Genomic DNA, 11,518 nt, shown 5'->3' with positions numbered 1-11,518 from the left:
TAGAGCAGCCGTGGGCAAACTACGGCCCGCGGGCCGGATCCGGCCCGTTTGAAATGAATAAAACTAAAAAAAAAAAGACCGTACCCTTTTATGTAATGATGTTTACTTTGAATTTATATTAGTTCACACAAACACTCCATCCATACTTTTGTTCCGGCCCTCCAGTCCAGTTTAAGAACCCATTGTGGCCCTCGAGTCAAAAAGTTTGCCCACCCCTGCTCTAGAGTGTTTGACATACAGGTGGGGCAAAAGCAGATTTACAGTTGTAAGTACATGAAACACAGAGTTTATTCTTGTATTATTATTAATTTTTGTATTATTTTCCATAATATAAAAGTAAAACTACTTTTGCCCCATCTGTGCGTAATATGCAACCTACTAGCTCTGTAACTTTGTATAAATCACATATCCTCTAGATCAGGGGTCCTCAAACTACGGCCCACGGGCCACATGCAAATACAAATATTGTATTTGTTCCCGTTTTGTTTTTTTACTTCAAAATAAGATATGTGCAGTGTGCATAGGAATTTGTTCATAGTTTTTTTTTAAACTATAGTCCGGCCCTCCAACGGTCTGAGGGACAGTGAACTGGCCCCGTTTAAAAAGTTTCAGGACCCCTGCTCTAGATGTCTCAGTTTCTTCATAAGACAGGAATAATAGTAGCACCAGCCTCAAAGCTGTTATCAAGATCTGATGAGCCCTAACGGGTTTGGCTCAGTGGATAGAGCGTCGGCCTGCAGACTGAAGGGTCCCAGGTTCAATTCCGGTCAAGGGCATGTACCTTGGTTGCAGGCACATCCCCAGTGGGGGGTGTGCAGGAGGCAGCTGATCGGTGTTTCTCTCTTATCGATATTTCTAGCTCTCTACCCCTCTCCCTTCCTCTCTGTAAAAAATCAATAAAATATATTAAAAAAAGAAAAAGAAAATCTGCCTTTCATTCCTTATTTAAAAAAAAAAAAAAGATCTGATGAGCGATATATGCTTTGAATAGCAAATGCTTAACCGCTGTTAATTATAATGAGTGTCAGGAAGACAATGGACTGTAGGACAGCCCAGGGATTTGGTGATAAGGATCAAGATGAGTTTTTTGGGGGATGCAGACAGATGCAGGAGAAGCTCTAAAGGAATAATCCAGGGACTTGGTCACTGATTAAGATATGAGAATATTGGGAGTAGAAAAAATGCAAACTGACTAAAATTTTATTTGAATGACTCTGAGAATGGTGGTATCACTGTACAGGGAAGTAAACAATTGACTTGGAGAGGGGAAAATGTGTCCATTTTAGGCAATGTGAATTTACAGTATAGCCTATTAGCCTTGTGGATGCTGGGCTTAGGGTTAGGCCAGGAGTCATGTGTGAGCAGCCTCAGCATTGCTCAAACCCTGCACCAATCAAAATGACATAATCTATTCTATATGTTATATATCCCAAAACCTGGCCCTCTATTTTTCAAGATACTCTAATAAACTAATCTCTATTAATCGGCTAAGTGGCTTTATACTATACTTATTAGGAAAAACTTTTTTTAAATAAAGCATAACTATAGTAGTCTAGACTGCAGGCATGTAGGGGAGTTACTGTGGAGCAAGCAAGTCTTTCAGTGGTGGTCAAGTCACCCCCATTCTTCCAACTTGGAGCTTGATATTGAAATGAGGCACTCAGTTTCTTAAGATGTCATGTTCTGGAAGGAGCAGTGGCCAGGGTTAGGAGTCCTGGAAACTAAGGATGGGAACTTGAATAAAACACTGTATTGTTTCCACACCTGTAAAATGAGGAGTCTTGACAATATAGAAGGCCTCTCTAGTATCAGCTTAAACATTGCACAACCCATACATACTGCTTCAGGAACAAAACTGTGTAGATCTGTCAAAGACATCTATAATATGAATAAATATACCTATGTAAAGGTCTTAATGATATCCCTGTACTTCTACCTCCAGATCTTAATCTTCAATGGTGTCAGTTTTCTCACTCATTTGCCTTGTCTTTCTTGATACTGCCCATCTCATCCTAATTCCAAGACATCTAAAACATCCCTACTGTCTAAAGTCATTTTTAATTCTGAATTATCATGGTGACAGGCCTACTTCAGGAGAGCACTACATTCAAATACAACCTGTAGGAGAATTTCATAATATAAATGATCTAAGCAGTTTTACAATATGCAAATTCAAGCTGTACATGAGGACTGTAGCAACAACGATACTAATTAAATATTAGTAAAACAAGAGAACCCAAAAAACAGAAAGGAAAATTTTACCTTTTCTTTGTCTAGATGGATTCCACTGATTTCAAAATCAAACATAAAAAGTTCGGCCACTCGCCTATAAAAAAAAAAAAAATGAGTCCCAAGTTATAACAGGTAATAATAATTACAAATAAAAATCATTTTTTTTGCTAAATAAATCAGTCTTCTTCAATATTACTGACAAAAAGACAGATGTTTATACACACAAACACACACACACACGACTTTCTTTGAAATGAGATTTAACACCTTAAAGTGAGGCAAAACATTTAGCTGATTGAGTGAATTTTAAACAGTCCTTTTGGTGATCTAGCATCATCTATATTATGCTAACTTAAGAACAGTAAGCCTTAAGCTGAACCAAAGGAATGATGCTGACTCCAATGAGGAGTCAACAAATTTATCTGCTGCTTTTTTCTAGTGGAGGTGGAAATCTTTTCAACTGTCCAGCTTTCCTTCCTTCAAAAATATTTACTGCATACTGAATGCAATGCAACAAATTAGTAGTTGTAGGACACACACATCTGCAACTAGGTAGGCCTATACATGTCTAACTATAATACATGTTATATTTAGCATGTGTGTTGAACAGAACTATACTCTAACCTGTCTGTGGGTAAATACTTATGCATGTTACATATGGCATGTCTCATAAGGAGACAAATACTTTTTAAATGAATTAATAAATACAAGGAAAAAGAAATAATAAATTTCTTAACAGGGATACAAATAAAAGTGGTGAGTTCAAAAAGAGACCATTAATAATACCCTTTAATGTGTCAGCTGTATTTAAAGCATCACCTTTCATTCATTCTTCACTATTGAAAAGCAGGCTCTTCATCAGCGTCAACCCACCATCCTCTTTACCTTGTGCTAAATTTGGGAGGGAAGATTCCTCACTATTTCAAAAATTAATCCTAGTATGTTTTGTAGAGATCAACATTCTTTAATGACCATAAAATGCAGCTGCAAACTTAACAGGCCCTAATTTCCTTACCATTCCTTAATGTAACAATGTCATCAGAGTGTCAAGTACTAGCAACAACAACAAAACAATGGAAGAGAAAGTATCCTGAATAACATATCTAAAGTAAGGGGTGAACTTTTCATGGTACAAGCTAATTAATATACTTTACTTTCCCATTAGGTTACCAGGGAAATAAAAATATTGAATTCATAAAATACAGTAAATGAAAGAAAGTATGTGTGCACTGGAAATAAGACATCATCATGCTGTGCCACAAAAGCATGGGCTGGGACACACAGCTCTTCAGATATATTAGAGTAAAAATATATGATGCCTGACCTCCAGAAGATATTAGACCAGTGGTTCTCAACCTTCCTAATGCCGCGACCCTTTAATACAGTTCCTCATGTTGTGGTGACTCCCAATTTCATTGTTACAAATTGAACATAATTAAAGCATAGTGACTAATCACAAAAACAATATGTAATTATATATGTGTTTTCCGATGGTCTTAGGCGACCCCTGTGAAAGGGTCGTTCGACCCCCAAAGGGGTCGCGACCCACAGGTTGAAAACAGCTGTATTAGACTAATATCACTCTTAAACATGACTGACAAATATTACGGAATCAGGAAACAAGAGTATATCTCACAAGCTGCTATCACCCTTGCCCTTACATAACTGCAACCACCCCTAACGGGCCACCTTTCCTCCAGTCTTGCACTCATGGCAAGATGATCTATCTCAAGGTGAGAAGTCCTTAGCATGATTAACCTGACACCTCACGAAATGTCCTATCCTCCCTGGTGAGATCTCTGAACACTGTCCTCTACCACCAACCAAATCTAGGGCCTCTACTATGGACTCCAATAGAATTTGTGATTTTTGTTTAAAAAAAAAAAATGTTGGGTCAACATAGTTTTTTAAAAGGTTGTGTTGAGGTCACATGATAGAAAATCATGTGGTGAGAGGCCTTCATTGTATAGAGCTATAAATGCTTTACATGGAAATTTATAGTAAACAAAGAAGAAACAAAAAAGTTTCAACCAGTGTTTAAATGTCAATATATGTATTGCAACACATGAAAAACAATTATAATTTGCCTTTTATGTATGAGCTTATTCCTTTATTTGCAGACCACTAACCTGTGAAAGCCACCATGATAATTACTTATTTTAACTCCATCCAAATCCCAATAATTAAACACATAAAAGAGTTTATACTTGGACAAGTTTTCAAAGACCTTCTCCATGAAATTTTCCGTTTTCTTCCAACTATGAGCAACTACTTAGAATATTAAACTCTTTGATGCTGTGCTGGAAGCTGAGTTTCTTGGCTCACAAGAATCGTTTTCTTTCTTTTTAATCCTACAGCAAGCTTGAAACCAATTTCAAGTGTAACACCTCTTTCTGTTAATACTTTTTTTCTGGAATTATGTTATCCAGGTATTTGATCTAATCTTCTGGCTCTCCTTGACTTTTCATAATAGACATATTTATCTTCCTGATTATTGTGCTACTATACTTCGAATGAACAGATTAAAGTTAGACTTCTAAAATTCTGAAAACTCAAGCGAACACATTGTAATTTATTAATTTACCTTCTTTCTTAAATAATGTAAAGTGCTTCACTCAAGCCCCTAAACTATCCCCATTTTCTCTATCTCATATTGATCTCCTTTCCTAAAGAGTAAACCTAAAAAACATACCACTCTCTTTTTTAGAGAAAGTATTTGCTGTTTTTTTTTAATAAGAGAAAAGAAAGAGCAGAAGTTAATAAATTGGTGATGGAAATTTATTCTATAAGTTTATTGTACTACATAAGTTTATTGTATAACAGCTTTACTGTAGAAATGTATGAAAAAATTAAAATCACTAATCCCACCAAAGATAATTGCTATTAAAATTTTTGTAGTATTTCCTTCCAGTCTACTTCTTTTTCTTTTTTTAAGGTTATGAAGAATATGTTTAATTAAATAAGATAAGGTTAGAGATATTAGCACAGTGCCCAGCATATAGCAGGTACTTGAAAAATGTTTGCTGAATTTCTGAATGGACATAGGGGCACTACATGTATTCCCTCACTTAAAAGAGCCATTGTCCCCGGTGCCACACCAGGTAGGCTAGGAGGAAGGGGTTGGGGAAACCCAATGGGACTTCAGCACAGGCTGAGGCAGCATCTTCGTTTTATGAAGATACCAACTGGTGACAATTAACTTGTGACTCACACCAACAATGAAGACCTTCCCTGGTCTTCTATCCAATCTACTTTTGCTATGTTATACCACTTATTTAGAAAAATTAAGATCCAACTAATAGACTTCTGTATCTTGCTTTTTCTTAAAAAATTGTATCACAAACATTGAATATTTCTCTACATCTTTAAATATTCTTCATAAATATGGCTTTCAATGTCTATATTGTGTTTTGTCAAATGGACTAAAAAATGTATTCAAAATTCCTTATTCCTGTAAATCATGCTATGATAAAATCCTTGTTCCATACAAACCTTTATCCTTGTTTGTTTCCTTAGGATAAACTCCAAGAAATTAAAATGATCAAAAAGTATAAACATTGACATTATTATTAAATTGCCCTCCATAAAGATTTATCAGTTTACACTTTAAACTAAAGAGGATTCATTATCCCAAACCATTAAAACATTATTCTTATTCTGTTTCAACATTGTTAACTGATGAGCTCTTAACTTTATTCTACCTTTCTGTAACAGTGATAGGACTCAATTATTGAATGACTACTATGTGCCAGATAACTGACAAAGCATTTTACATTAATTATTGCGTTTAAGCCTCAGAATAATCCCATGAAGTACTTTTTAAATTCCTCTTGGAGAAGCTATGAGCCATCCAATGGAGACAGTCTAATATGGAGGCCAAAATTCCTGTGAAATGAGTTTCACAAAAAAGAATCCTTTACCCTCTTTTCCCCCTCTATAAACGGGTTCATTATTCCTCTTTTCCTTTTTTTTTTTTTTCTTATATAGGAGCTATGGGAAAGGGAAAAAAATTTTTTAAATATGTTTTAATTGATTTCATAGAGGAAGGGAGAGGGAGAGAGAGAGAAACATCAATGATGAGAGAGAATCATTGATCGGCTGCCTCCTGCACACCCATACTGGGGATCGAGTCCATAACCTGGGCATGTGCCCTGACTGAAATCGAACTGTGACCTCCTGGTTCACAGTTAGATGCTCAACCACTGAGCGACACCGGCCGGGCTCTCTTTTCCTTTTTTAAAAAATAATTTGCAAGGCCTTTTAACAGAGGAAGTACATTAACCCTTTATTATGTAACATTTGTCCCAGTTTTTTTTATTTTTAAGATTTTTTTTATTGACTTGTAAGGAGAGAGGAAGGGAGAGGAAGAGAAACATCTATGTGCGAGCATAAACATCGAATGACTGCCTCCTGCACACCCCCTATTGCAAGCATATCAAACTCAAAGGCTAACACGGGCCAAATAAATAAGGTTTAAGTTTATGTGGGCCACAAAAAAACAAAAGCTTCAATTTTCATAGAAATGTAGGTTTATTTCAAGAGACATGCTGAATACAAAGGGCTGAAACAAATGAGTAATTGTTAACATAAAATAATACATTTTAATAAAAATTAATATTTTTTCTTCAACATTAACTTACCAGACACTAAATAACTGCACAAATTAATAAGCGTAACGCAAATAAACCTATTTTTCTTGTTCTCTGAAAGCGAAATATTTTCTATTGCGCACACCAAACAATTCAGTCCAAGACTAATGAGGTGGCAATCAGCTGCTAAACTATTCGCTGCTAGTATTAGTGGAGAGAAATGGTGCGCCTGCGTGTAAGGGAAATGAATGCAACATGATTATAGTAATCAGTCATTAGCGAACGTTGTAGTTCGTTATTAACAATTATGTTTAACAAGATATTGTAAAAATTAAGTTACAAAATTTTTATTAAAACGTTTCTTACATACCATTATATTGGCTGGGCCACAAAAATATTCCCATGGACTGCGAGTTTGACATGCTTACCCTACTTGTAAGCCTGAAGCCTGGGCATGTGCCCTGACCAGGAATTGAACAGGCAACCATTCCATAGACAAGACCACACCCAACCAACTGAGCGACACCAGCCAGGGCAAACGTCTGCAGTTTTAATATTATCAAATAAATCTTTCCTTTTGTGGTCTGACTTTGGTATCATGAGAAGAAAGACCTTCCACATCCTAAGATTCTCAGTACATTTATGATTTCTTCAGAAACAAAACAAAACAACAAAAAAAACACTTCAATTTTAAGTTATCTACTTTTCCCCCAAAATAGCTATCCATTGACCTAACATCATGACCTAAAAACCAAGTCTTTCCCTACAAATGTAAAAATGATACTGCTACCACATACTAAATAGTTTTATATATATTTGTGTCTGAGTCTAAAATGTATCTATTTTTCATTGATCTAATTTACTATTCTATAAGTATAACTAGAGGCCCGGTGCACAAAAATTTGTGCACTGGGGGGGGAGTCCCTCAGCCCGGCCTGTGCCCTCTCCAGCCTGGGAACCCCTCGGGGGATGTCCACTTGCTGGCTTAGGCCCGCTCCCCAGGGGGATTGGGCCTAAGCTGGCAGTCAGACATCCCTCTGGCAGCCTGGGAGCCCTTGGGGGATGTCCACTTGCCAGCAGGGAGCAGGCCTAAGCTGCAGCCGGACATCCTTAGCGCTGCTGAGGAGGTGGGAGAGGCTCCCACCACCACCGCTGTACTGGCAGCCGTCAGCCTGGCTTGTGGCTGAGCAGAGCTCCCTCTGTAGGAGTGCACTGACCACCAGGGGGCAGCTCCTGCATTGAGCGTCTGCCCCCTGGTGGTCAGTGTGTGTCATAGTGACCAGTCATTCCCAGTCATTCTGCTGTTAGGGTCATTTTGCATATTACCCTTTTATTATATAGGATAGAGACCTGGTGCATGGGTGGGGGCCGGCTGGTTTGCCCTGAAGGGTGTCCCGGATCAGGGTGGGGGTCCCTCTGGGGTGCCTGGCCAGCCTGGGTGAGAGGCTGATGGCCGTTTTCAGGCTGGCCACGCCCCCCGGCGACCCAAGCTCCCAGGCTCTCCTTTTTTTCTTTTTTCTTTTTTGGTGGGCTGGAAGCAGGTATCTGAGATTTATTTATCTTCTATAATTGAAACTTTGTAGCCTTGAGCAGAGCCCAGGGCCAGCCAGGGCAGGCGGGAAGCTTGGCTTCCTCCATTGCAGGGGGCAACCCAAGCCTCCTGCTCACTCCAGCTCCGTGGCCACCATCTTAGTTGGGTTAATTTGCATATTCGCTCCTGATTGGCTTGTGGACATGGCTTGTGGGCATGGCTTGTGGGTATAGCAGCGGTACGGTCGATTTGCATGTTTCTCTTTTATTAGATTAGATGTATGTATATGGTATTGTGCTTTTTTTAATTGAATTTATTGGGGTGACACTGGTTAACAGCAGTACACAGGTTTCAGGTGCACAGCTCCACACTAATACAGTGGGGCCTTGACTTACGAGTTTAATTCGTTTCGAGACCGAGCTCGTTAAGGAGCTCATTAACTCAAATTACTCTGTCAACTCAATGCAAAAAATCGGCCGAGAGACAGCTGGTATCTCAAAAAACTTGTTAGTCGGGACACTTGTAAGTCAAGGCCCCACTGTATGCAAATAGACCAAACGGAGGAACAACCGGAACAACCAAACAACCGGTCGCTATGACATGCGCTGACCACCAGGGGGCGTTCGTGGAACATGGTGGGCGTCAGCTGCGGTGGGATGGGGGCACCAGACCAAGGTGGGGCGCTGGTTGCTGTCATCAGAGCAAGCCTCTGGTGGTTACTGAAAATTCTTTGCTACCGCACACCGCGGTCCTGCCCAGCGTTCGCACCCATTGCCAGCGCTGGCCCCAATCGCTCGGTGCTGCCAGTGGGTGCAAGCTGTGGCTGCCAGCCCCAATCGCCCCTAAGGGCTTCTCCACCTCTCCCTGCTCATGAGGGGAGATCTGGGCCAGCAGCCGCCTCTCGCACCCGCTGCTGGTGATGGGCCCCGCTCACACCTGCAGCCAGTGCCGAAGCCGCTGCTTGCACCTGCTGCCAGTGCCCAGTGCTGGTCCCAATCGCTTGGCGCCATCAGCCGGTGCGAGCAGCGGCTGCGGCCCTGATTGCCCCTGAGGACTTCTCCACCTCCCCCTGCTCCTGAGGGGTGATCGGGGCAGCAGCTGCCGCTCGCAGCCACTGACGGTGCCCACCCTGCTCACACCCACTGCTGGCACCAGCCCCAATCGCTCCAAGCCTTCAGTGGATGCAAGCAGGGCAGGCACTGTCAGCGCGTGGGAGCGGTGGCGGCAGGAGCGGGGCTGCAGGCAGACCGGGGACTGGGAGCGGGGGGAGAGGGAAGGGGAGCTGGAACGGGAGGGGCCGGGCAGGGTACGGAGGATGGGCCGAGACCTGACCCTGTGCCTACCGTAGCCTCGCTGCCCACAGTTCCTTTCAAGGTGCACAAATTCGTGCACTGGGCTCCTAGTATATATATAAAAGCCTAAGTGACTGAAAGACCAGTCGACTGGTCGCTATGCTGCGCACTGACCACCAGGGGACAGACGCTCAACCCACAGGATAGGGCTCCCTCCTGTCTGGATCAGGCCTGCGGGGATTAGGCCAAAACCAGCTATCCGACATCCCCCGAAGGGACTCGGATTGCGAGAGGGCATAGGCCAGGCTGAGGGAGCCCCTCTAGTATTTTTAATAATATATCTTATCTGATACAAGTTCTCTTTTTGTATTTTACCAGATTTTTTTCTGCCTATTCTGGCATATTTATGATCTATGACTTCAAAATCATTTTAAGTACCAACAAAAACATCTCCCTTAGATATAAATTGAATAGCATTAAACTTCCAGACCAGTAGAGAACATTTTTGAGCTTGCTTTCTTCTTATCTAAAAATATAGTGAATTTCTCGATCATCTTTCATGTTTCCCAGGTATGTGTGTGTGTTGAGGCTCTGTACTCTGCTTTCCTGAGTATTCCAAGGTGCATTGCAACTTTTGTTGCTCTTGTGAATGGTATCTTCCCTCCATTATATTTTCTGGAGAATGCATTTGTTATAGTCTTTACATAAAACAAAGACCTTCATGGTTTTGGAAAACCCCTAGTAAAATAGGTTTCTTTGGGTAGACTTCTCCAAGAGGGAAAATACAGTCTGTCAGATTTCCAAATTTACTGATCAATGGGACTTTTCTGGAAATACTTTTGAATAATACTAGTATTTCAAAGAATACATCTAAGAATAAGATGGTGACCTACTCAATTTAAATTATTTCTTCTATACAGTAACTTGCTATGACAAGATATTTTATTAAATCTATAATTCTTTGTTTAGCCATTGCCTTAGACTTTACTATATAAAAGGTTCCTTCTAAGTGCTAGCCAATACTTTTGAGGATGTACAAGTGCTCTGAGTTTCAGTAATTATTCAAATTCTTGTTTCCTCCCACTTACAAGTTATCTTTTCTTTCTAGAACAGCAATATCCTACCCAGTTTATTTTTCCTAATACATTTATCATTTTGTTATTTTAAAAACCCTACTGGAATTTTTAAAATTATTATTGACAGTATTATGGATGTCCCCCCGTTACTCCCTTCTCCCATGCCCTGCCCCACCCCAGGCTTTCACCACACTTTTGTTTATGTCCATTGGTCATGCACATCCTATATAATACAGAGGTAATATGCAAATTGACTGCCACGCCCTTGCACAAAATGGCCGTCCCCATGTGGTCACAAGATGGCCGGCAGGGGGGCAGTTAGGCGTCAATCAGGCTGGCAGGGAAGTGGTTAGGGGGTGATCAGGCTGGCAGGCAGAAGCGGTTAGGGGCAATCAGGCAGGCAGGCGAGCAGTTGGGAGCCAGCAGTGCGAGATTGTGAGAGAGATGTCCAAAGGCCAGTTTAGGCCTGATCCCACAGGAGTCGGGCCTAAACCAGCAGTCGGACATCCCCCGAGGGGTCCCAGATTGGAGAGGGTGCGGCTGGGCTGAGGGACACCCCCCCCCAGTGCACGAATTTTGTGCACCGGGCCTCTAATCTACACTAATAAAAGAGAAACATGGTAATTAGCGTACGACCGCTACCCTTCCCATGGGCTAATCAGCATATCCTTATGCAAATTAACTGTCAGCCAAGATGGCGGCCGGCAGCCATGCACTGAAGCGAGCAGGGAGGCTTGCTTGCTCCAGTGACTGGCGGACTCCAACGTTCCCCGCCTGCCGCTGCCGGCCTCTGAGCTG

At 41.2% G+C, this 11,518-nt stretch overlaps 1 protein-coding gene across 2 annotated transcripts in view; it reads right to left on the bottom strand.

The window, feature by feature from the left end:
• The window catches only part of MIPEP (mitochondrial intermediate peptidase), a 213,713-nt gene that overhangs the window by 184,350 nt on the left and 17,845 nt on the right, over nucleotides 1-11,518 (bottom strand). For both annotated transcript variants that reach the window (XM_014548582.1, XM_005877283.2), the window contains exon 5: nucleotides 2,263-2,326. In XM_014548582.1, coding sequence (XP_014404068.1) covers nucleotides 2,263-2,326 — 64 coding nt within the window. The remainder of the gene's footprint in view (nucleotides 1-2,262; nucleotides 2,327-11,518) is intronic.

This window comes from Myotis brandtii, unplaced genomic scaffold, assembly GCF_000412655.1.
Source record: "Myotis brandtii unplaced genomic scaffold, ASM41265v1 scaffold516, whole genome shotgun sequence".
In the NCBI taxonomy this organism is placed as follows: domain Eukaryota; kingdom Metazoa; phylum Chordata; class Mammalia; order Chiroptera; family Vespertilionidae; genus Myotis; species Myotis brandtii.
Note: the sequence above shows the minus strand (reverse complement) of the source record. Positions and strands in the feature narration are given on the sequence as shown.